The following is a 26,788-nucleotide window of genomic DNA, read 5'->3' as shown; positions in this document are numbered from 1 at the left end:
CATCAACTGAGGCTCCTTCCTACACACATCAGACTGGCAGAATTGACAAAAAAGGAAAATGACAAATGCTAGAAAGCACATTAGTGAACTGTTGGTGGAGTCGAGAACTGGTTTAGCCATTCTGGGAATCAATTTAGAACTGTGCCTGAAAAAGTTATCAACTTGTTCATACCCTTTGACCAACTAATCCCAATATTAGGTCCATATCTCCAAAGAGATAAAATAAAGAGGAAAAGAGTCAATATATACCAAAGTATTTGTAGCAGCTTTTCTTATGACAAAGAACTGTAAACAGAGAGAATTCCCATGAACTAGGAAATGGTTGAACAAATTGGTACAGGAATGTGATAGAATATTATTGTGCTGTAAGAAATGAAAAAGGGAGTGGTTTCAGAGAAACCTGTGAAGACTTGTATGAATTGATTAAAAGTGAAGTGAACAAGAGGACAATTTATACAACAATAACAACACCGTAAAAGACAATTTTTGAGACTTATTAGTAAAATCAAAGCATGACCAGTCATGGATTCCAGAATTCTTATGATGAAACAAGCTGTGCTCTTCCGGAAAAACATCAATTTCAGAGTGAAAATTGAGATTTTGGGGAGAGGGGACAGTTTGCTTGACTGTCCATGTGTGTAGAACATTTCCCTCCCTTTCTCAATGGGAGTGGAGGGAAGAGTCTAAAGTGAACACACTGATTTCATTAAAACTAAATAGCACTTAGGTTCAAATCTGGCCTCAGACACTTCTCAACTGTGTGACCCTGGACAAGTCACTTGACCCCCATTGCCTACCCTTACCACTCTTCTGCCTTGGAGCCAATACACAGTATTGACTCCAAGATGGAAGGTGAGGGTTTAAAAAACAAAACAAACAAAAAAAACTAAATAACACCCATGCCTACTCTGGAAGGGAGCTCTAGAACTCATGGAGGCCCCACTGGGTGACTCCCACTTTTTTCTTTTCAGGTCCTGGTTAGGAATTCTAGATTTATTCTGTGACTTTTACATAGTCATCATCTATTAAAAGTAATAAACACAAACAAAATGTTCGTGTAATCCCCAAGATAATATAAAAATGTTTTCAGAATTTAACGTAAACTCACCTCTACAGTGAATGTATCTTTGGTAGACTCGCATGTGACACTGAGAGTTAAGATATGTCCATGGAATGAGGCACCATGAGGTAGAATAGTACGAGGAACAGAATAAAGGTCCTAAAAAAGACACAAGTTAGAAGATTATTAAAAGTCATATAGGCAGGGCAAAAGAATATTGCTTAACAGCCCCAAAACACATTCCTAAATCATAAAAAAAATCATTATTTAAAAGCTCTAACTGAAAAAACACATTAAAGGAAAATGCTTTGGAAGAAAGGACCACTGACCTCTATGGTAATTACATAGCGTTCTGCCAACAGGAGCAATCTCTCAATTATGACAAGTTTAGTAGACCTATAGATTTTTTGAAGGGAAAAGGATTTTTTAGAATGTTAATAATAATTGTCAACATCAATTAAATTAATTTAGTTCACCCAAACCCTATCAAAACTGATAAAAGCACTTTAATTGTTAATAATCCTCAAAAAACAACTCTGCACCTGGCCTTTGGAAAGGTGATCTATCCAGGGCAAGAGCTCCTTGATGGGAGAGGAAGATCACATGCCAAATCACACAGCTATCATCAGTAGAGAACAGGGACTCAATCTTTTATAATCTTTTTTATTATATTATTTCTTATCACTGAAAAGTGAAAGGAAATCTCAAATCAACTACCAGACTGCAAACTAGCTAACAAAAGAAGAAACTTATTACCTGAAAGATAGGGAGAAATATTTAACCACTTATCCATTTGGCTTCTTATCGCAAGTAATTTTTAAATTTGGAGGCTATATGCCAAAGTGCCAACTAAGGCATTCATGGAATCAGCTCCCATCCAAACTCAATTTAAATACATCTCCCTCTAAAATGGAAGGTGGTAGGTACCGAATTCAAGAGAACTTTGAAAATAGGGCTTTTTATAAGGTGGAAAGTTCTGAGCTTAAAAAAAAAAAAGAGGGGAGGGGCCATTCAATAGTCAATGACTCTTATAATATGTGCCCAGGGACTGGAGTATAAGTGGACCACCTTGAATAGTTTCTAATCCAAACTACTGGAGAACATGAGCAAGCCTACAATCCAAGTGTGCACTTGAAATGCTCAGTGAAAAAACACAGTGCTTTTCAAGCAACTGAACTACTGATGAAGAGAACTATGATTTCAATGATATGAAGTATTTATGTTCTCTTCCCAGAGGGACACAGAACAAAGGCCTGGGCCAGCATCTCAGCATGAAAGGCTAGGCATGCAGAGCAGCTGAGCTAGCCAGTTCTACAAAAATGGAAAGTTTCAAGTCAGGACCAATGATGACAGGGACAACCTGTCCTCTGAGGACAAGCAGAGTTAAGTTTCAAAGAAGTAATCAATTCTGCTCTAAAGCCTGTTTTAAAAGCTTAAACTTTGAATCTGCTTCTGCCCAATTTCTCTTGTAACAATGAGAACGCAGAGAACTGTACAACTTCACCATAACTCAAACTGCAACCATTTTGATGCCCACTTTCATAGCAAATGCCAGGACTTCGTCAAAGTAAGGTGACATATTTCTGTGTATCTTCTGAGACAAGAGGAGTTGTGAGTGGAGGAGGGCTAGTGCTCACCACCCCTGCCCCTTCTAACACGGCCTCTTGTCCGAGGGGACCTGCTGACTTGCTTATACAGCCTGGAGAGCAGACCAAGGAGTGGCCCCAAGCAACAACTATTTATTATAGCATTTCTGTATTTCATGAGCATTTGACATGTGTAAAACAGTCCTGTTTTGTACTGGGTTCCTATCTATGTTTTTATGAGTGTTGTGACCCTAAGCCACAGGGGAATGTAGAGATTTCATCATAGCAGAACTGCCCTTATATTCTTGCCACCAGAATGAAAGCTGAGTGAATTAGGATGTTTTCACTCGTTGTATCTGTATTAATTATCATGCCTAGTCATAGCCCCTGGGATGCAGTATGCACTTAAAAAATAAAGGTTTAGTGAATGATTCCTGTTGTAGGTTCTCAGCTAGACTCTAGGACCTGAAGTCTTTCCAAAGGACATAAATCAGAAATCATTACCCAAGATTTTCCATTTTTGAGGCAGCAAGGTGGCACAATAAAGTGCTGGGCCTGGAGTCTGACGACCTGAAATAAAATTCTGCCACAGACACTAATTAGCTATGACCTGTACAAATTGTTTAACCTCTATCTATGTCATTTCCTTCAACTAGAAAATGGCAATAACAATAGCACCTACTTCTCAGGGTTGTTGGGAGGATCAAATGAGATAATATCTGTAAAAGTTCCTAGCAAGTGTTTGGCACATAACAAATATTTAAATGCTTATTATCTTCCCTTTCCCCCCACAGTTCCTTTCCATGATGAAAAAACTGCATAAATTCCAACATTTAATGAAGTTCAAGCTTCTATACAAACTTACCTGTATGGAGACTGTACAGATGTCGCTACAGTGGGCATGGCTGTTGCTGTGAGCATTTTGGTTGCTCTAGTCACAGCATGGGTCAGGGTAGGGCCACCAAGCGCTGAGCTGGCTGCCTGCAAGACAGTGTGCACCACACTTAATACTGGCTCCAATGGGTGGGTTAGTGGGATAGTGGGATTGATCATGTCTAGCATGGCCGTGGGCAAGTTACTTCCTACCTCACCTCTGACACTCGGCTTCCCTCAAGTTCCACCTAAAATCTTATCTTCACATGAAGCCTCCTCTTAACTCCAGTGCCCAGCCTCTGTCAACTATTTGCTATTTTTCCTGCATGTAGATTGTCTGAATGTATAGATATATTAATTGGTTGGTTTTCTCCCCCATTAGTCTGCAAGTTTCTTGAGGCAGGGACAATCTTTTGTCTTTTTGTATCAACACTTAGCATAGTTCCTGGCACATAATAGGTGCTTAATAAATGCCTACTGACCTATTCAGAACTGGCACAGTTGAGCACAAACAGTGGTCATTAATAACTTATACTGAATTTGGAAGGAAGTCTTCAGGGAAGCACCCCAGAGATAGGAAAGAGGCCATGTCATGTTAAATACACATGCATGTGCATGCACACCAATCAAGGAAGGAAACAAGTATTTGTTATATGTCTACTGTGTGCCAGTCACTTGACTAAGTGTTTTAAGTGCGACCTCATTTGATCATCACAACAGCCATAGGAGGTAGATGTTATTATTAGCCCCATTTTTAGATGAGGTAAGTGAGGCAGGCCCCTGTTTAAGTAATGCACCAACGGTTCTACAACTAGTAAGTGACCTGGGCCACAATTTAACTTTGGTCTCCTTGACTCCAGGCTCAGCCCTCAATCAGCTATAATGCCTAGATCCAAAACCCTAAAAGCATTTATAGCAGACGTATCATCTTTGCCAATGAAACAAATCTAAAATGGACAGCCTAAATTAACTGGGTTAAATGAAATATGATGAATTTTAATTGAGAAAACAAGAACTTTTAATTTAGGTTAACAGAATGATCTTTACAAGTACAAAATGAGGGTGGGGTGGGGTGAGAATGACAGCTAGACTGTAATCTGAAAAAGACCTGGGGATGTTAATGAACTCTAAGATGAGTATGTCAATGTGCTTCGGTGGAGGGACAGTATATTCAGAACTAGAAAAGCGACAACTCTATTCCTTGTAAGATTCACATTTTAGGAAGGGTCCAGAACACACAGAAATTGTTTTTCACACAAAAAATAGTTATCAACTAAGACTAATTCTGTGTGAATCTACAGCTTTGCAGGGAAACACGAGGACGATGGGATCTCATACAGCACATGGCCACCACTTGATAAATTCTCTGTCACAGAGACAGAGAACCAAGTATTCATGTTTCTGACTGACAATGGAAGGAAAGTGCACAGGGGAAGGGCAGAGCACCAACTGTTAGATGATGTTGGTGCAAACAATCAGGTCTGCATCTCTTCAATCTCTTATCTATAAAATAAGAGGAAATGACTTAATGATTTGGGCGAGTAGATAGAGGGAGAGGGGGAGAGAGACAGACAGACAGAAAGACAGACACCTGGCTGACTGCATGGTTGTGCAAGACCAGGACTCCGTCTTTGGGGAGGAAAAGGGCGCTTTCTTTTAGCAAGCTTAGATTAGACACAAGAGGCAGAGGGAACCTGGATACTCACTTCCAAGCGTGCATAGCAATCGGCAATGAACTTCCTGTGCAATGACACTGAATCCTAGAAAGGCAAGTTAAATGGAAATTAGCACTACAGCAATAAGTCAAGAGGAGAAACCTATGCTTAAGAACCACCCCCCCCCAAAAAAAAACCAATCTGGAATTGCATTAAAGAAGAAGAAAAATGGTAGAGTCTCTCAGCAGTAACTTCTTTCCCTGTCCATGACACTCACCTTCTTTAATCTTGGATTCAGATTAATATAACTGTAGCTTATAATCAGTTGAATGGCTTCATTAGCAATTTCTTCATCAGGTGATTCCATGGCAATTTTCCAAATAAAATCCATCCCAATCAATTCCAACTTCTCTACATACTGTTTAAAAGATAAAAATTATATTGCTATGTGTACACACACAGACACAGATTTCCCCTTAGGAAAGTAGGCAGAGCAAGGTGACAAGAAATGGATCCAGGACTTCTCTAAAAGCACGTCGAACTCATCTGGCTAAGACCATGAGACATTGAGGTTTCTTCACTCCCTGAAGAGATGGAGCTATTGATCTGGCTACAGGTAGACTCTTCTTTCTTATCCCTTCAGACTATCTCAAGGAAGGGAAGAGGGCCAGCCTTTCTGAAATCTGTACATACTATATAACCGTTTCCTTGTTTGAGGGTCTTATAATGGAGACTTCCAATCATCGTGGAATAGAGAATTATGTCCATGAGCAGGGGGTGGGGAGTGTGGGGTATGTTTATTTGGACAGCTCTAAGGAAGAAATGGCTAGGCTACAAAACAATGATAATTTAAGAAAAGTTGTTTCTGCAGACTTGTGTCTAAAACTCAGGATAAGAGTATTAATATTTTTTCTTTGATAATCTGGTCATTGATTGAGTATATATTAATATAGGCACAATTATGAACACGAAAAATGTAGAATATACAAATGCTATTTCCATGTACAGATTTAAATATCTTAAGCATAAATAAACCAAATTTCCTATTTTAATGAATAGGTTTCTTCAAAGAATATGACTTAGGAGAAATAGATCTCTCTGCCAAACTGTTTTCTTAACAAGTATGACCAGATTAATAAAAACACCAACATCTAGAAGCAGGATAAGGAAGGGGCTAGGGCCTGGACCAGGCATTTCATTTGTATAGGAAATCCTCAAGAAAGAAAACTCCCTCTACAAGTACAAGTTAACATTTTTTCTTAAACTGATGAATTTAGAGTGTTGTCCTGAGCACCTGGAGACAGGATGACCTACTTAAGGTCACATAGCCAGGACGAGTCAGAGACCTGGAGTCTGGAAGATCTGAATTCATACTCAACTGCTGGCATTTATCCATGACTTACACAATTCACTTCATGTTAGCCTCAGTTTATTCATTTGTAAAATGGGTATATTAACAGAACCTACCTTGTAGGTTTATTGTGCGGATCAAATGAGGTAATATTTAGAAAGTATTTTGGAAACTTTAAAATGTCATTTAAGTGCTAACTACTACCATTATTATGATCTCTATAATTAATTCCATAATATACTTGAGGGGAAAAATAGGAGGAAATAATATGCTCCAAACAAAAAAAGATGTAATTGAAACTGAACTACATCTGTGTGCCAAGATAAAAGGCAATTAGACTAAGAGATCTGGTTTTGTATTTCATTTGATACTCGGGTTGTACAACTCCAAGTATCCTCTGCAATTCCTTTTAAATTTTTATCTATTTTAATAACCCTTACCTTCTGTTTTAGAATCAATACTGTGTACTGATTCTAACTAAGACAGAAGAGCAGTAAGGGCTAACAATGGGGGCTAAATGACTCGCCCAGGGTCACAGAGCTAGGAAATGTCTGAGGCCAGACTGGAACTCTGGACCTCTAGGCCTGGCTCTCCATCTAGTTGCCCTCTCCCCCACAACTCTTTAAGGCTTTAAGTAGCCGACAGCAGTCCCTGATCTGAATTGGCAGAGGGAGCTGGAATTCCCAATATTGATGAAATCACAGCTTGGTCTACAAAATGAGCAGAGAACCGAGCGAGATGCTTATGGTACAAAAACAAAAGGTGGGAGGGCAAAGACTCTGGGGCACTTGGAGAAGGAAGCTGCAGCTTCTAGGAGCCTGGCCTGCCCCCTCTGGGGGGAGGGGGGCGTAATTTAAGATGAAGACGCTGCCAAGGAGAGAATGCAGGGGCAGAAAGAGGGGTGGGAGAAGCAGAGAACAAAGAGGCCTCATAAGGGCTGCTAGGATAGGAAAGCATCTTGGGAGAACGTGGGTTCTACAGCTAGTGGCCAAGGAAGATGCCTGCTCAGCAGGTGTCTCTGTCCAGAAGTGGCTTTTCTGGGCTTTTTAAAGTGTGTAACATGAGTGAGTGTTTATCAGGATGTTTTCTTCAGCTATCACCTTGGTCATTTTAGACTGAGAATGAAATCTGCTACTTACCAACTGAGTGCCTTGTCTCTTTAATCGATGATCACAGAGATTCACATTTTCAAAAAAGGTCTTAAATAAGCCAAAACCTGTAAGCCAATATAGAAGCTAGGATAAATATGTGAAGGAAAATGGGTCATTCAAATAGAAATAAATATAAAAAATACATAAATCTACACTTAATTCTCAGATTTATCTTCAATGCTTCAAAAGCTCTGTGATTTCACCAATGAGGACACCCCTTCTACTTGGTCAAACTATAACCTCTTTATGTCTTAGTTGACATCATAAGTTGTGGCTTTAAAAAAGACAGGCTTCCTTCTAGTACTGAGAGTAATTCTAGGGCTTGGGTTGTGAACACAGCCTTTGAAAATTCTGGGCCACCTTCCCTATGTCATGAGAATTTCAGGGCCAAATTCTAAAAAGTTTAGTCAATTTTATCTAAAATTTTATTTCAAAAAGTGGCAAATATTAGTTTTTTCATCACTTTTTAAAAATGTGAAGATAAAGAATGCTCTCCTACCATTCATAGTAATTTCATAGGACTCCAGTTTGAGAATCTTTTCCTTGAAGAGCTGCTGCTGAACATCACTCTCAAGATCGTGCTGTCCTTTTGTAAACCACTCAAAACACATCTGTGACCAGAGAACATGGTCTTCACTTCAACATCAGTTTTGAATACAAAATCCACAATAGTGAGAAAAAAGGCAAATTGTTTTGAAAAAAACAGTGAAACTTTAAAAACACCCTCTTGTGAAAAGCACTCCTACAGCAGTACCCCTGCTGCACACAGAAGCAGCTAGAATTCTTGAATTGTTACATTTATGCAATCCTCCCCCTAAAACACTCAGTGGAGTCCCTACCCAATATTTCCAAACTTGTGGCCCTTCAAAACTTGGGTGTCATCACGTTCTCTTCCCAAGCTGGTCTCCTGAGTCTTTTCCAGGCATTCTGGTCCATTCTTCCTTCTATGAACACAGCCCACTTGTTCCTGAGTCTGGAGCTTGGCTCTTTGATCTCCTCTATCCAGAAGGCCCTCCTTCCTCATGAGAATCTTTTAAGACCCACTTCTAGTGACACATTCCTTGGTGGCACATGTAGTAAATGGATGGAAGTCTTTTTCTTTATGGAGTCTCAATTCTACCTGTCTGAACTCATAAAGGCAGTTGGGCAAAAAAGAATCCATGGACTTTTGACACTACGCACTGTATTAACCCTCTCACTGCAAAGAAAGTGCATCTTCTCATTTCTTCAGGGCCAATTCATTCACAGAGATTTGCTTTAATTCTTTTGTTTCTATAAAGTGACTTAGTTGGATGGATTTGGCAGTAGATCTAATTTAGATGCCATAGTGATTTCTATTTCACTATGGCAGCCTATTCATGAAAAATGAAACTATTTAATTGTTTCGATTTCATTTCTGTAGAGTGGTTTTTATGCATTTTAGATGTAAATGCTCTCTTCTATTTTAAAATTTTAAGCTTCTTGAGGGCAAGGACTACCTTTTTTTTTTTTTTTTTTTTTTTTTTTTTATTTTTTAACCCTTAACTTCTGTGTATTGGCTCCTTGGTGGAAGAGTGGTAAGGGTGGGCAATGGGGGTCAAGTGACTTGCCCAGGGTCACACAGCTGGGAAGTGTCTGAGGCCAGATTTGAACCTAGGACCTCCCGTCTCTAGGCCTGACTCTCAATCCACTGAGCTACCCAGGTGCCCCTGGGTGGTTTTTTTTTTTTTTTTAAACCTGATACTGGTTGATCATTTTTTGAAAAGGTTTTTGTTGCTTATATGACAAATTATACTAACTGCTTTCCCAATGAACCATCTAATTGGGTAATGAGTAATTTTTGGATATATTGCTGTCTCTCTTTGCTAATATTAAAAAGTTTACATTAATATTCATTAGTAATGGCAAATTTGACTCAGAATTAAACAGGAGAATACACTGGGTTGCTGTTAGTGACTCCAAACTTCTGCCTAAAACAATCTCAACTCCTTAATACCAACATTCTACAAGTGCTGTTGTTGAAATGTGATCACTAAATATTATAGTTTTCAAATTATTTAAAATGCTTTATCATTTATAAAGATTTTGTTCTTCAATTTTACATTGTACCATGTTACTTGATTTTCAAAGTCATTATTGTCATTTCTGCAGTTTGCTGAGGTGAAATCCTAAGGTTGTTTAGATTTGCATTTCTCTTTGTTTTTAGTGAATTAGAACCTTCTCTCTTAGGATATTTCAGTTTGTAATTCTTTGCCATGAAACTCTTTGTTTCTATCCTCTGGCCACTTACCTACTGGGGCTTCTAATCATATTTATGTATCTGTTCAACTACAACCCTGATCAGAAAAGTTTGATACAAAGATTTCCTTCCATTTAGCCATTTCCCTTCCTATTTTAGGTGCACAGATTTTGTGGACACAGAATCCCTCTGATTTCATATAATCAGAATCATTTGTTTTGAATTCTGTAATTGCCTTTGTCCCTCGTCTGGTTAAGAATTTTTCTACTGCCCATAGCTGTGAAAAGTATATGAAGATCTATTTTGCTTCTAATTTTCTTGTGGTATTTATCTTTAATATTCAGGTCATATATCCACTTTGAATTTAACGTGGAATAGAGTATAAAAAGTTGCTCTAAACATAGATTGTACACATATATTTATACATCCCTTTTAAAAATTATTTTTGCATATTATAATTCTGGTACTTCCAAAACGACCCATCACGCATATAAGATTTCTATTCAAAGTACTTACACAAAAAACATAAAAATCATGAGAAATAAAGCTTCACACATTCCTGAACAAAAATGGTTTCTTACCTCTCTGTCCAATTCGCAAACATCTTGTCCTGTCACAAGACACTCCCAGATTTCCTTTGCTCGATTCCAACCCAGATACAATGTAGCTTCTTGCAAGAAAAATGCCAGAAATTTCAAGTGTGCCTCTAAATACTGAAAGAGAGACGACTTTACTTAGCTAATTCTAATCATACTTAAAACTAACCCGATAATTATAATTCAAGTTTTAAGTTTTGACTTCTCAAATACTGTATTTTGGACATGATGCAGAGGAAAGTAAGCTTAAGGATTACATGCTAATGTCATTTATGGTTTTGATTTAGAAGATCGAAGTGTGACATATTCATCCATAGGATAATTGTATTTAACTTTTAGTTGCCAATAAAAGTTAATTATGAAGATTTCTTAACAAAGCAACAAACGTATAAATGCTTAATAAACTGATGAATCCCAAATTAAGATTCCCTAATTAAGATTATTTTAAAATACTTCTGGCTAGTGAAATCCAATAAATATTTTTAAGTAATACAAAAACATAACCAACATTACCTCCCGGTAAGTGTATCTGCCGTCCACTAGAGTGGAACCAGTTAAGCCACCCGGTGCTGAGACAGATGCAGCGAGTCGATGACATGCTATCAAGCTTCCTGTCACCAGCTTGACGATTTCAAAATTTTTTTTCAAGTCTTGAATGATACTCTTGGGGAAAAAAATGAATCAGAAAGTTTAAGGGTCTTACCTAATTCTTCTGACTTTTGCACACAAATTTATGTTTAGTCTTTACATATGTGGCTTGGGGGCCTGAGGATTCCATCACATTCCAAAGAACACGATCTTGTATTCACTTAGGGAACCTTTTCTTCATCTTTCCCACCACCCATTTAGTTACTTTAAAGCAACAACAACAAAAACCCAATTATATGCTTTTTCTACTAGGAAAGAAGTTGTTATTAGTCTTCCATTTTCCCCATATTTATTCTCTCAAGTCAAGTTTGGAACACCTGAGGCATATGACTCTTTTACCAAATATCTCGGGCTATTGCTACACTTTTGCTCTCAGAATTGTTGGAAACCTTTTCTAATTTTGTCTCATTTGGGCCACACACTCCAAATAGTTTATGGGGGAAAAAAAACAAACTTTTATTTTAATTCAAGAAACAGAGAGAAAGCACAGGATTCACTGAGCAAGTATACTGGCCATAGAAACCAAGGATTTCAGTTTGCTCCTCTGCAAGTACCAAAAAACCACCCTCAGTCTTTGTACTTGGCTCATTAGACATTAGCAAAATTCTTACCTTGTCTTGCTTTTGATAGGTTTGTTTGATAAATGATCGGGTGATCTCATGGAGCTGACGTAAAGCAGGGACCACCCAGACAAACTGGGGATTGTTATGTTGTGATGACTAGAATGAAAAATGAATGACAATCAAATGAAGAGAGACGCATTGCATAGGCCAACCCTACTTGTTACTGAAAAACAAAACCAAACCAAGAAATTCATTACATCTTTCTTATAATACAACCATTCCTTTCTCTCCACAGTGCTCAAAAATGCAACCTGTCTTCATGCAACCACACCACAGAGGAAAGTGTCCTCATCCTGCATGCAATCTCCTAAATCTAAGTATCATACACAGGAATTGGCATGAAATTATGGGAAATGCATGAGGGCACCCAAAACAGACAGCCCTCCCCACACACCAGGGAATTAGCAACTCCAGAGGCAGAATATTAGGTAGCACATGCTGCTAGAGCATCAACAGAAGTAAACAGTTGCTGGTGAAGGCCTAACACCTAGGTATTAATGAATGGACTGGCAAGTAATTGATCCTTTATCTAGTAATAAAAGGAAATTAAACATTGGCTCTATATCATACTATCAACATTACAGTGAGAGTGACAGAGGCCAAACATGTCAGATCAAGTATCAGGGACATATTGATCCCAATTTATGACTATATTAAAGAGAAGTATAATGAACAACAAACCCAATTTCTATAGCATTTTAAGATCGCCAAAACTCAGTCCTTATCACAGCTCTTTGAGGTAGGTCACATGATTATACTCATTTTATAGACAAGGAAACTAAAGTTTGCTGGGGTCAGAAAGCTATCAAATGTCCAGAGCTCACATGTGAAACCAGGAGTCTCCTCCTCTCAGTCCAATGTCCATTCCACTTTAACCAGTTGGCTGTCTCTCAATAATATCTGTGTGTGTGCGTTGGGTGTGTATGTGCATGCGCACACACACATATACACATCCATATATAAAAGTTATACCTCTCCCTTTATTGGAAGAAGGAAAAGGGATATTAGAGTACTGGACCAGCCCAGGATTCAAAGATCTAAAAGGTCTACTCAATATAGCTCATACAATTTGGATTTAGAAGATTCATCATTGACAAATGGATGAATATTTTTTTCTAATATTGTGCTTCTAATTCTCTTATAAGTCAGCTTTCTTGAATTAAAAGGAATTACTTTCCAAAAATAGTTCCTTGATGTTATATTACATTTTAAGAAAGAACAGGAAATTCAAGTGGCATATGACTGATAATAATGGATTAATTATAACATCTAGAACCAAAATACTGGGAAGAACTAATTATAAAAAGCTCAAGTCATTACCCATAAGAATTATTCTAAAAAATTCCAGGTTTTCTCTACTGTCTCTGTAAAATTGTCTATCACTTTTTAACTGGCATTTGATAGCATTTAAGACAAAAAAAAAAAGGCTCTGATAAAAATACATTAATTTAAGGACCCTTGTACCTGCATGGTCTTAGAGAGGGGAAACAATTAAAATAAGTATCTGCTGAGTTTATATTATGGGTAAGGCTCTTTGAAGAGCCAGAGAAAAATCCCTGTTCTAGTAGAAGTACCAAAGTCATGATGTTCAAAACTTCTCCAGTCCTGACTGGTACTTACATAAAACATTAAAATGTAATTAGGCAATTATGGTTGGAATATCAGACTTTTGAGTTTTCCAAAGGTAATTTATGATTCCCTCAAAAAAAAAAAAAAAAAAGACAACATAAAACATGGGACCTAAGATGCTTCAAAGATTGGGCTATTTTTATTCTGCCCACATGCCTTCTCCAGTGTTAACAAAAAGGAAAATGTCACTCATGGACCACAGTGACCTTTCTAATGCATCATTTCCATGACATCTGACCACATACTAGTTTTTATTATTAGATGGGAAGATGGTTTTCAATGGGGGGAAAAGCAGGTACCAATCCAATCTAGCACTTTAACAACTTTTTTAATAAGACTTGATATGATTCATGAAGAGTTAAAAATGATATCCCAATTATAATCAAATTGGTAAAGCTAGTTTTAACATAAGTAAACTCTGAGAATTTTTTTTAAAAAGGGGGAGATAGGAGGATTTCATCTTCTTTGCCATACCATTCATTATCTATGTCCTGATCATCTTAGGAATATAACAGAGGATGGGCACCCAAGAAGAAATCAGATTTTTGGGCATCTTTGTTGAAGAAGGGGATGGAGGACTTGAAATAATAGGTTAAGAGAGTTTATATATAGGCTATTGAGAGTTTCTAAAAGGGGTCTATAGTGTTTAGCTAAATGTATTGTTTTTGGAGTATTTTTTTCCTAAGGGAAGAGAAAAAAAGGAGATAAAAAAGAGTTGAAGAATAGGAAAAAGGAAGGTAAGGATTGGGAGAGAAGTGAAGCCCAAGGAAGCCAAAAGTATCCTGGCAGAAGCTACAGAAAAGCAAGTCAGAATTTCTGAACAATAATGGAATGTGGCAGTTATCGGCCTACTATCAAGAGCAGTGAGAAGGGAGTGAGTTGGAAGAGGAGACAGGTTGCTGAGGATGGGAGTGGGGTCTCCTCTTACCCTTTGCTTAGTCTCTGTGGAGCCGGGCAGGGAGACAGAATCCCCAGTCAGCCCACCTTGCTGCCTGGCAGGAAAGGGCATAGCATAGAAAAACACCTTTAGTGGCAATACAGAATGAACACTCTAGGAGTAAGAATCAAGGAGGGGGCTGAACTTTCTAGGGCCCCCCGTGGTAATGTTTAACTGCTAAAAACAAAATTATGGGACATTTGGTTCACTGGAAATTGGGTTGAGGAAGTGTTTAGAAAAGGAAGAATTGTCTTTTGGTCCTCAGATAAAGGTAGAAATATATCCTGTTGTTCCTTGAGAAATCTCTCAAGGATTTGAAAAAAACACAACAGATTTGTGAAATAGGAAGTAATAAAGAGCAAAGCAGAGTCGGTTCACTAGAAGGCCTCCAGAGCTACTGGCAGTTGGAAAGGAAAGGAAGGAATAAAGAAGGTCAAAAACATGAATTTCAAAAGCCACTTCCCTAAGGGAGGGAAAAGTGTCTCCCATTTTATCTTTCATTAACCATAAAGAAAAGAAAAGGGCTGCTGAGAACAAAGACAGTCTCATCCTATATTTTTACTTAGTATGGGAACTCCTCTAGTAAGTCTGGATGAGATTCAAATCCAAAGAGAAAGACAAATTATCTGAGACACTGAAAGCAAAAACAGGGATATTTAGAAATACATTTATTTGCCAACAAAAAAAACTATGCTAACCAATTTAACCAATAATTCTTTACTATCAAAAGGAGAATCAACACTTCTACTGCTTAGGCCCAAGAAATCAAACTAAAGTATTTGCCAAAAAAAAAAGCACTGAAACGTAAAATCCCAAAGACCCAAATGTTCAAATGCAACTTTGTGCAGAACACACAATAATGGACTCCTGTCAGCAGACTGAACATACAGAGGAAAAATCCCTGAAAAGACCAATAGTGCTTCCCATGCTTTCAAAAGACAGAATGGGGATGGATAAGCCAGGGATGTAGAGCCATCCATCTGGATGAGACTCAGCACTGTTCCTCACTTTGGCAGTCAAGCCCATGCAAGGGTTCTCTGCTGGGGATGGCTAAGGATATCCAAATGGGGGTGGGGGATGGGGGGTCTCTCTAAAAAAGTATCAGTTAAAGCAGCTGAACACTAGAGATCATTAGGAAATCAACTAGTCATGTCAGCCCTTCAAGTAGTTACTCTAGCCTAACAACCATAGAGCAGGAGCCCTGTCATTCACCTGGAGATGTCCAGTGTCTCTCCTTATCCATCTCTCTTTCCTGCCTTTCTCTCTTCTTCTCCAGTCTCATTATCTCAGTTAGATATTCATTAAACAGCAATACTGTACACACCCAATTCTAAGCCACACTTTCTTCCTGTGGGTGTTTTTCTTTCCCATTCTTGCTTCCTTTCCGAGAGCTAAGTATTCCTCTTATTACATGTGGTACTCATTAATCTGAGAGCTACAAGAGAATTCTCATAACCTTCTGAAAGAGCCTGTCAATGAATGGATAGCCCCATGACTCCGGTCATCATTCTAGTGACTCTAGACCAGAACAGCCTTTCCTGGCCATCATTCCTCATGTGTTATCTCTCCATTACAATACAAGGTCCCTTGAGATCAGGGAGGACTACTTTTATATTTCTACTCTAACCAGCATACAATTTGGTGCCTGCCAAGCACTTACTAAATTCTTTTTCATTTATTCAGTTATTCATTCTTGAATAAAGTTGTGTGGTTTCTGTTCTCAAATTTACAAGTATTTAGATGAATTGCTTTAAGAACCAGGAAAGCAATTTATACACTAAATACACTTCGGTAAAGGTAACCTGAAAAGACTGAAGAACTTTGATCTACTCAACAGAATCAACTACTGTTCCAGAAGAAATAAGATGAAACACATTCTTAGGCTACAGACAGGGATGGTAGACTGAGTGCAGAGTGAAGGTCTTTCTTCTCAGGCATGGCTAACACAACAATTTATTTTGCTTGCCTCCATACTGGTAATGGGTTATGTTTTTCTTGCTTTCTCAATGGGTGGAGGAGGGGGAGAAAGAGAATTAGGAACTGAAAACAAAATGGAAATTAAAAAATAAATTAAATGCTTTATATTTCTCTTTAAGGAAAAGAACGAAGTTGAATTTTAAAAAATATGTGACCCATGACTAATTTTTTTTCCCATTCTCATGGGTCAGTAGGTTTTCACAGGGGTAAGGAGTAGGGGTAAGGGAGTGGGGGGTTGGGAAAGGAACACAAAACAATCACCCCTGACTTATATAACAGTCTGAAGTCTAAACCATAAAGAAGTCAGCCATGAAATATACAATCTGTATTTGACCATTATTGCAGACACCAGACATCAAGTAAGAAAATAGTAAAAGGGAATGGTTACCACCAGTGTACCTTCAAGTAGATTCCATCTGCAAATTCTTACCTTGAATCCATCCTTCTTGTTTTTTTCCAAACCTGACCACTCACCAGGCTGAAAATGTATTTTAAAAGAAATATTAATTGTCTTGGTAAAAACAGTGGGTAGTCCATTCTCCTACGCCCAGGTTCCAAGATCAGAATATCACAATGGGGTACCTCTGCTGACAAGAGTCATAGTCTCCTACCCGTTTAATGTCTTCAATGCACTTAATGATGTAGCTTCTCTTGATAGCTTCTTTTACTGCATAGGCATCACTAAGGATGGTCAGGTGCTCCTCTAAAGCTTGCTGAATGAGACTACTAGGCAAGGTTGGAAGATGAGCCAAATCCCAGAGGACCTCAAGAACCTGCAAGGACAGACAATGTGCAATGAATCTGTCAAGGAGGCAAATAAATGACTGAAAACATTTATGTGAAACACTGTCAGTCTGTAATTTAAAAATTCATTTGGTTGCTTGCCTTTCCAGAGGTGGTCTCAAAGCGAGCTTCACGACCTATGCGCCCGATCAAGCTCAACAACTTCTGCCTTACTCTGTCATTTTCAGTTTCCCAGCTCTACAGAGTAAATAGGAAAATATAGGATAAAGGCATGGTATGAGATGTGTGGGAAATGCATCCAGTCTACTAATTAATATCAGACAGTATGAGGAAGATCAGAATGACTCCTTCAGAGATATAAATAACTTCAATAAAACCAACCTAGTCCTGAAAAACAACTACAAAAGGCAACTTGTGGTCATCCAGTCATTGCTTGCCTTGACCACCGAAGTAGTGCTTATAATGAGTTCCTCCAGCCCCAAAGGAAGCTGAAGAACAGATGGCTTTGCTGGGTGTGCTGTAGCAAGTACAGTACACAGGCAGAGGCAGGGATCACCTCTGATATTCCCCTTGTGGCACTGAGTCTTTATGGATCTTGGCTTCCTCTTCTATAAAATGAAGAGATGGGACTAGATGACCTGTAAGGTCCACCCCAGCCATGCAAGTCCCTTTAAATTCTAAAATTCTGTGAAGGAATAATTTGTCACAAGCTCATACTACTTTTTTGATTCTCCTTTACAAATCAAATCTTCCTCCCTCCCCACCTCGGACTTATTTTCCTTTACACACACCTTCTGAATTAGAACAAAGAGATGATTCAGTTGATCTGAGCTGAATTTCACAGCAGCTGCAGCAATAATAGTGTGGATGTTCTCAATCACAGTAGATGATTGTCCTGCCTGAAAAAGGAAGTGAAAAAGATAAGAGGCTGGAGTTTTTTCAGTCTAGTCTTTAAAAGTAGAAAAATACATGTCTAACAGAAAAATCAACTGATACTAGCATAATTACTATTTTTATGTATTTAAACCCCTACAATGGGCATATTATCAATAAATGATTCTTTATTTAAATAATATTAGATTTAAAAGTATAATCCAAAATAAACTTATAAGTTACATTATTTCCAAAGACCTAAATACTCAATGAGGCTAAGAAACCAAAGTGTTTGTAATTCTTTTTTTTTAGGATTTTTTTTTTTTATAAACCCTTGTACTTCAGTGTATTGTCTCATAGGTGGAAGATTGGTAAGGGTGGGCAATGGGGGTCAAGTGATGTAATTCTTAATAACTGATACTTATAGAACTCTTAAAAACTCTGAAAACTGCTTTGCAGATATGTCTCATGTACTCTACATAACAATTTTTAAGACATTATCCCCATTTAATGGAGGAGAAAACCCATGGGTTGAGCATCTGAAGGCAGGATTCAAACAAGATTTCCTGAATCCAAGTCTAGCATTTTGTTTCTGAGTCATGCAGTCCTTTAATGGGAGGGAATATCATGGTGCCAACATTATACTAAATGCCTTGGGTTTCCTTTGTTCATGGGTATTCTGGCAGTTCAGCTAATAGCTCACTTTGTGCCAGACAATCAAGTACCCTAAGCAAAGTCAGGAGGTGGCATGCTAGATGATTCAAGCCACTTTGACTCACCACCTTCCCTTAGAACCTGGCAGAGATGGCCCATGAGCCTGTGCCCAAAAGCTATAGAAAAAGAGCAGTAACTACAGGGACAGTTGCAAAGAAGTGAGAGGGTAAACACTGCTTGCATTATTGATTACATCTTCAAGGATTAGGAGGAGTGAGACAAGGAACTGTCTTAGAAGGAAAGAGTTCACTAAGTATCCCAGGAAAGTTTATGGAGGTGGGGAGAACGGAAGCCAGATTGTACAAGGTTATAGAAAGAATGGCTAGTGAGGAAATGCCTAAAAATGTTAAGGAAGGACAGAAAATATCTGGAGTAGGCAATAATTCAAGTGAAAATTTATGTGCTTTTTCAAGAGAAGGGCATCTTTCTATCTTTGAAGATGAGAAATGGTGGTGGTGTCAACGAATACAAGTTGCCTCAGGAGTTCAGAGGGGATGGAAACTAGTATACACCAGTATTAGAAATAACCAAGTTTTAATGGAAAAATAACAAACTTGTTCCTTAAAGACAAATTCTCTATAGTAAAACCTTATTAATTTTGGTTTGACTAATTTAGAAATTGTATGCATTCCATAGAGATTAGAATGAAGGTATTTTGACTCAATAAAACTTGCCTTCATTGACACTGCAAGTCAAGAGAATCATAGAACCAAATCAATAAAATGTAAAGAAAGCAAAGTGGATTTTCCTGGGATGTGATGGGTTATCCCTTCAGAAAGGTCTTCAATCAGAACACTTCTCAGTGATGCCATGATGGGGATTTTTTTCAAGTACGGATTAGGTTATCTGGTTAATGAAGTCCCTTCCAAATATCATGTTTTCTGGTCATACTCTTTGACCCAGGACTTCCATTGCTAAGGCAGTGTCCATAAATTATAGAAAAGGACAAAGCAGTACAAGAGTACTCATGGATGCTTTATATTTTAACAGCAAAAAACTGGAAATAAATTATACATGTAATAGGGAATGGCACGTTCTTATAATGGAATCTTATGGTAATGTTTAAAAAGTATGAAGCCCACAGAAAGTCTATAAAGTGATATTGATATCAACAAATACTATTATTGTTGTTGTTGTGTGTGTATAGACAAAGGGTGAGGTTTTTTGGTTATCTGTTAATGTGTCTAGTTTTACTATATTAAATGTTAAGATTTTATTATTTATTTTGCATGTTTATTTTCTGCTGATGCTAATACTAAAATTATTATAAGGCAATTTTCAAAAATTGCCTTATAATTTGAAAAGAATCAATGACCTCTTTTTAATGTTAAATTCTAACCCATGCCCCAAGAAGTCAAGTATTCTCTCCCTCCTGAATTTTAAGCACAAGGTTACTAGTAGTGTTTAATTCTTATTCAATATGTTCTATTTCTTGTTCACTACTACTTCATAATATTCTTTGAAATCTGACAGTGGTAGGCCCCTTTCATACAAAAATTATTTTTCAAAATAATTTTTATTTCCATCTTAACATGTAATTGGCAAAAAAATAAAATATTTTTAAAAATCATTATTTTCCTCAAAGTCTTCCAGATTAATTTAATTTTGTTTGGTTCTAAAAGTTTGACATGGCACAAAATCTGTAAATTATGTAGTTTGCCATTTTTATTATTATACTAATTACAGCCCTACCATGGATAAAGAATATTTTCTCCAATTATTTAATTTTGCCTTGATTTCTCTAGGAATGTTTTATAATTATATTTCTACAAGTGCCAGATGTGTCTTGGAATGTTGAATGTGAAATATTTTATGCATTTTTGAGTTACTAAAATGTCACTTCTTTTTCTGTCTCCTTTCTGAGCTTTTTCATATTCATAAAAGTTGATTTCAGTGAGTTCCTTTTATACCCTATTACTTTACAGGTTCCTTTTTCAAGTTAGCTTTTTCCCCATCAAATCTCTAACATGTTTCAAATAAACCAATGTTTCAGTCCAGTGAATGGTACCTCTATACATCTGGAAAGTGGGGTGTCAATGATTTTACTCCCTTAATTTCCTTTTCTTGTCCTATTGCTACATTTTAAAAAACAAAGACAACAGTGGTAAAAGAGAAGAAGGGAGGGAGGGAAGGAGGAAAGGAGGAAGGAAAGGAAGGTGGGAGGGAAGGAGGAAGGAAGGAAGGAGAGTATAAATAGAAAAGTGCTTACTATGCACAAAGACCGAAGGATGTTGGCCTCCCTAAGATTTCAGATGGACCAACTACCTGTGAAGGACTGACAGGCATGACTTGCCTAGCAATAGGCGTGGGAGACAGCTAGGTGGCTTAGTGATAGAGAGCGAGAGATAGATAGACAGACTAAATATTCTCGGGATAATGAAAAACGGTCCAAAGGTTAAAAAAAGGATTGTTCAACCTTTTAGCTAGGGTCAGTAATCCTCTTGCCTGTTTTTCCTCTTTTTCTTATGAAAAGGCAAGAAAGTAAAATGACAACAAACTGGAGGAATGTGAAGATAGAATCTGAACTCATTTAGGAGCTAAGTCAAGTCTTATCAATTCTGAGTAGTCCAGGTGTTCTCTGCACCCCAAATCTCAAGGATATCTCTGAAGGGTCTTTATACAGACAGCTAGTGTTCAGGTAGCCATATTTTCAGGATTTAAGAAAACAAATTTTAGTCTAGCACAGTAACTTCAAGGATATTTTAGCAACTACATTATACTTAAAATTAATCTTCAAATTAAATTATGTGATAAAGAAATGTGTAAGAAATTGATGGAAATGTGCCTTATATCTTTGTAGGATGAGGTAAAATTCAGCAGGTACAGTATTCAGAGCCAGTATAGCAGTACTAGGAAAATTTTTACTTACCACCATATTATCCACTTCACAAATCATTTAGTTTGCTATATACTATGCACATACAATATATTATTAAGCAGGTGGAAAGGAGTGGAATTCCAGAGTTTTACCTTTTTAAGTTAAGTTTTTTAGCTTAGGAGAGGATGGAAATAGCACTTACTTGTATTCTCCAAATTTTTGTGAGCTCATCTAAAGACAATTTACTGCCCAGTAGTTCAATAATTCCTTTTATGCGATCACAGTATTGTGCTTGATCAATATTACCTAACAGAAAAAACAGCACAGAAAGTATATTCAACACCAACTCTCTAAATGCCATCTGAATTCAAGTCAGCATCATACTTGTCATTTCACTTACAGCCTAAGACATTCAAAGTAGCTGTGGATGTTATGAAAATGCTTACCTTCCAATGCGATTGACAGAACAGAGTTCTCAACTAGCCAATCTAATAATCGGTCTGTATCTATTGCATTCTTCACAGATTTGGATAAAGTGCTGTCTTCTATTAGTTTGGTTACCTAATAAGAGAGTATTGTGGCTGAAATCTAAATGCTGTTATGAATATATTAAAAATACCTCTAAATAAACCAAGCATGTTCAAATAGCATAATCTGTAACTTGTACAAATCCAGCAAAATGGAACATGGACCAGGATTAGTAAAAGAATCTTGCAAAGCACTGATGGTCAGTTACCAAAAATGAAGAGACAACTTTCAGAAGAAAGGTCGTTTTAAAAAGGAAATAAATTGCCAATACTTACTTTGGTGAAAAGCAAGGAGAAATTCACTTTTGGCATATGTATAATTTTCCAAATTTTTTTAATTTTAAGAAAATAAAAATCGTTCTTTGAAAATTCAGGCACTTACTTTAAAACACTAAAAAGTTCATCCTTTCCCTATTTGTTGAGATTTCATTTTAAAAGAAACGTAGCTTTTGAAGTCTTGACAAGGATGCTGAATTATAAACTTTCTCTAAACTGTTAATTTTCTTATCCATAGGAATAAAATAGTCAAAAACCATGAGGATGCTATGTCCAATAATTTGGCTATTAAAAATAAAACATTAAAACCCTTTTAGAAAGTAGATTTAAAAATGAGGAAGACAAAAGCCTCTTGTTGGCCAAAACCAGTGGAAATAGAAAAATGGCTTAAAGGAAAATGTTATTTAAGAGGCAGAAGTGATGGAACAGAGAGTTAGTATGGGAAGGAGGGTCACAGAAAAGTATATCCTTCTGACATTTTCACTAGATCCAAGATTTTGAATATTCTGCTTTTGCCCAAAATATAACATCAATATTTGAGGGGGAAAAAAGGCCATCAGCAGATTAAGAACCCAGAGAATTTGTCCAATCTCATTTTTCACAGGAGGAAATAAGGCCCTGAAAGGTGAGCTTGTGGCAGGGTGAGGATTCAGACAAAGATCCTCTAGCCCCAAATGCAGTGCCCTTTGGCCTCTTTATCCTCTACCAACTGTATTGTTTTGTTTTGTTTTTTAAGTCAAACAACTCTACCAATGAAGTGGACCCTAAAAATGGCTTATTCTATAATGACTAAAGTTGCTATCTGGTTCCACTAGAAACAGAAGTAGTTGAAAAGTGCAAGCAAGTGTTCTCAATGTAATGTGTTTTACATATATATTAAAATATATATAAAAATGTAAATACTGCACATAAATCTCACCAAGCCAGTAGCTCTGAAAGGGAGCATGGTATAGGATCCTATTCCCCAGTGGTTGATCACAACCTCCCACCTCCTTCTCCTTGTTTAGTTCTGTCCAACTCTGTGTAACTCTTTTGGGGGTTTTCATGGCAGAGATATGAGAGGTTTGACATTTCTTTCTCCAGTTCATTGTACATTTGAAGAAACCGAGTGATTTGCCCAAGGTCACACAGCTAGTACATTGTCTGAGGCCAGATTTTAACTTGGGAAGGAGTCTTTTTGACCACAGGCCTGGCACTCTATCCACTTGCCACCTAGCTGTCTCCCACTCATTAGATTGCCAAAAATTTTCTCTTTTCAAGAAGGCACTCAAAGGCCCCTTGGCCACCAGTCCTGCTACCAAACTTTAAGGACCACAGGCCTTTCCATATCCTCCCACTCCAGAAGAGAAGGCACTTCTCCTCTGTGTTTTCTCCCTCCTAGAGCATGTGAGCTCTTTGAAAGAGAGACTGATTTCCAAATCCTTAGTGCAGTGCTATTAGTGCACATAGCTATTCAACAAAAAATGTTTTTCCACTTTATTCCCAAGAGAACTGAGGCCTAACACTAAACTATGTGACTGAAAAATCATATCTCCTGCCAGATGATGTGACTTGTCAAAGACCATAAGAGTAAACTTCAGAGTCAGCCTGGAATCTAAGATCTTGGATTTCACCCCTGGAGAATTCCAGCTACCCCACAGGGAGACATATTTCCACAGGATCAAAGGTTGCTAAGGTCTTGGAGGGATAATAATGATTATCTAGTCCAATCTCCTCATTTAAAGATAATTGTCCAAATGTGACAAGCAATGTAACATTACTGGGTGGGAAATGAGGAGAGAATTTCAGAGAAATATTAGTGAGATAAGTAGGAGAACAATAGAGCCAATTATTTATCACAAAGTAAGAGTAAGAATCACAACAAGGAAATTGCACTGTGAGAAAATGAGAAAGCAGCCACAGTGCTAGAAAGCAGGTAGCAACCTCACTCCCTGCCACTCCCCGCCCCCCCTTAGAGAGCCAGGAGTAGCATACAGGGTGAGAAGGCTTCACTGGACTGAATGGTTTGGTCGAACTAGTTCTCTCTGTTACAAGGAAAGAAATGTAAAGGGGTGGGGACAGGAGGGAGGTTTAACATCTGGAACTGACAACAAAAGGCATTGATAGAGGGCATTATAATTATCTAAATGAATAAGAACCTAGATGTTCTTACATAGACAACCAAAAAAAGAAAAGAAAAAAACGTGTTCTTTACATTACAATACCACAACTAGATCCTATTCGTACCTATCAAGATTAATAATCAATATAATCTGAGCAATCTTGGCATATATGTTAAGACTTTTCCAACAGACTAATTCACTTTAAGTTTCTTCTGGAGAGAGTGCTTTGACCTGGGAATCTATCCAAATGAAAAAGCTGCCAACACTCACCTCTTTGAGGGAATTCATTTTGGCACTGAAGTGGGGTGACTTCAGCATTCGGAGCAGGATGTCCAGCCGCAGGTCATCCACCACCATCACCAGGTCAGGTTGGAAGCGCATACAGAGCAACTTGATGGCTGACAAAAGCTCAGGAATGCTCACCAGTCTCTAGATAAGAATCACAAAAAAAGCCATCACGAATGCTTCTTGGTAAAACTGAAAAAGCAGCTTGAACTTCAAAACACATATTTATGAACCATCTACTGTGAAGAGAGCAGTGTTCTAAGAAAGGGTGTGAAAATGCCAAGATTAAATAAATCATAGTCGTAGCCCTTCCTGGAGACTCTAGTCTAGTAAGACAACGTCCCCCAATGACCTGAGCTGAGTGGATGAGAGGTGCTCAGCAAATACCATAAAAGGTCTGTAGAGGAGACAACCATTACTGACTGGGAGGATTAAGGTACAATCTGTGGTGAAGACACTGTCTGGAATGGACAAGTCTCAAGGAGGAGCAGGATTCCCAAAGGTTCAAAAGGCGATACATTAAAAAAAGAGATAATTATATTCAAAACAAAAACTTCAGCACAGACAAGGTGATAGCCAAATAGAAAATATCTCTGGAGGATAAGAAGATCATGAGAAGACTGAAAGTTGGGAGTTGAGAGACGTGGAGAACCTTAATGCCAGAGGGAATATGTTTCAATGGTACTCTGTAGGCACCAAGGAATCAATGAGAATTTTTGAGCAGAGAAAGAAATGAGTGGATCACACCGATTACATGCCAGGCATTAGGGATAGCAAGAAAACCATCCCTGTTCTCAAGGATCTCACACTAATGGAGGAAAACACAAATAACTCTTTAGCAACAAGATACAGACAAGGTCAACTGGAGATAGCTTCAGAAGGCAGGCACTAAAACTAAAGAGCACTGGGAGAGATTCTTGCAGCAGGTGGATTTTTGCTGAGACCTGAAGGAAGTCAGGAGGCCAAGATGAGGAGAGAGAGAATTCCAGGCCTTGTGAGACAGCCAGTGCAAAGATTTGGAATTAGAAAGACAGAGAGCTTTGTGTGAAGAACAGCAAAGCAGCCAGTGCTGCTGAACTGCAGAGCACACGGGAGGGGAGAAAAACATGGCAAATCTGGAACAGTTGGAAGGGCTTTAAAGGCTAAGGAGAAGATTTTTCTGTTGAACCCTGGAGGTGAAAGAATAAGGAAACAACAGGGTCAGACATGTACTTTAGGCAAATTTGTCTGATGGTGGAGTGGAGGACCTTCAGGAGTTGGGAAAAGCTTGAGTCAAGGAGACCAGACAGCAGGCTACTGTAGTAGTCCAGGTATAAAGTGGTGAGGGCCTGTGCCATGGGGGTGGCCCATCTTGAAGGGGCACAGGTTATAGAGAGAAAGATGAACTAGAGGAAGAGATGGTATAGGCTCAACACATTTTAGGAGACTAGAGACTACTGAGACTGCCTATTCTAGGTAGCAATTAGGACCTACACAAGGGTTATGATACTGGGAATAGTGAGGCGAGGACAAAAAGTCGCAGTATTTCAGTCATAATAATTTGCTTTTCAACCATCGAACATTGTGATTCTAAAAATAAAGTGTTGGTCCTGCAGGCAGATGACATCAGAACTAGATGTATTCCAATGTCTTTAGATAATGTAAAACTGGTTATTGAAAGAGTTCCCATGGTTCTCTGTTCCATTTGCAGGAAAAATCAACAGGTTCTTTACAGAAAGAACAGACAGAGACAATATATTCTGAGAAATTTCTCTTCATTATCATGATTAGAGGGAAAGCAAAGATGGCTTTTCAAAACCAAGCATCTGCTGATTGTGAAACAAAAGAGTGGCCTTAGTTTAAATTCTTCTCTTGTGTCACTGGGCACAAGTTAAATCTCTGAGGATACTCCAGGGGCTCTTGGGCTTTTACCTTGTCCTTCAGGTCCTTCTCTTCTACACTCTGCACATATTTGATCATTTTGTGGATGACTGGATCAAGCATTGGCTAGGGAAAAAGAACAGTACACTGTAACACACAATATGCTTTAAATCAGAAATGAAAATTTAATGATGAAACAGACCTAACATCAGCTATCCTGGACATAAAGGAGACAGAATAAGGAGACAACAGGCTCAGACATGCACTTCAGGCAGATCCACCTGA

General features: G+C 38.0%; 1 protein-coding gene across 1 annotated transcript in view; it reads right to left on the bottom strand.

Moving 5' to 3' along the window:
• The window catches only part of USP24 (ubiquitin specific peptidase 24), a 185,993-nt gene that overhangs the window by 86,783 nt on the left and 72,422 nt on the right, over positions 1–26,788 (bottom strand). The window contains exons 10-27 of the mRNA XM_044674790.1: positions 26,555–26,629; positions 24,629–24,787; positions 21,900–22,014; positions 21,656–21,759; positions 17,840–17,947; positions 17,190–17,285; positions 16,916–17,077; positions 16,735–16,782; positions 11,750–11,857; positions 11,004–11,153; positions 10,476–10,607; positions 8,176–8,287; positions 7,665–7,741; positions 5,452–5,592; positions 5,226–5,279; positions 3,512–3,627; positions 1,390–1,456; positions 1,109–1,219 (exon numbers count right to left, since the gene is read on the bottom strand). Coding sequence (XP_044530725.1) covers positions 1,109–1,219; positions 1,390–1,456; positions 3,512–3,627; positions 5,226–5,279; positions 5,452–5,592; positions 7,665–7,741; positions 8,176–8,287; positions 10,476–10,607; positions 11,004–11,153; positions 11,750–11,857; positions 16,735–16,782; positions 16,916–17,077; positions 17,190–17,285; positions 17,840–17,947; positions 21,656–21,759; positions 21,900–22,014; positions 24,629–24,787; positions 26,555–26,629 — 1,935 coding nt within the window. The remainder of the gene's footprint in view (positions 1–1,108; positions 1,220–1,389; positions 1,457–3,511; positions 3,628–5,225; positions 5,280–5,451; positions 5,593–7,664; positions 7,742–8,175; positions 8,288–10,475; positions 10,608–11,003; positions 11,154–11,749; positions 11,858–16,734; positions 16,783–16,915; positions 17,078–17,189; positions 17,286–17,839; positions 17,948–21,655; positions 21,760–21,899; positions 22,015–24,628; positions 24,788–26,554; positions 26,630–26,788) is intronic.

The sequence above is a fragment of the Gracilinanus agilis genome, chromosome 4, assembly GCF_016433145.1.
Source record: "Gracilinanus agilis isolate LMUSP501 chromosome 4, AgileGrace, whole genome shotgun sequence".
NCBI lineage: Eukaryota > Metazoa > Chordata > Mammalia > Didelphimorphia > Didelphidae > Gracilinanus > Gracilinanus agilis.
This window is presented reverse-complemented; position numbering and strand designations above follow the sequence as displayed.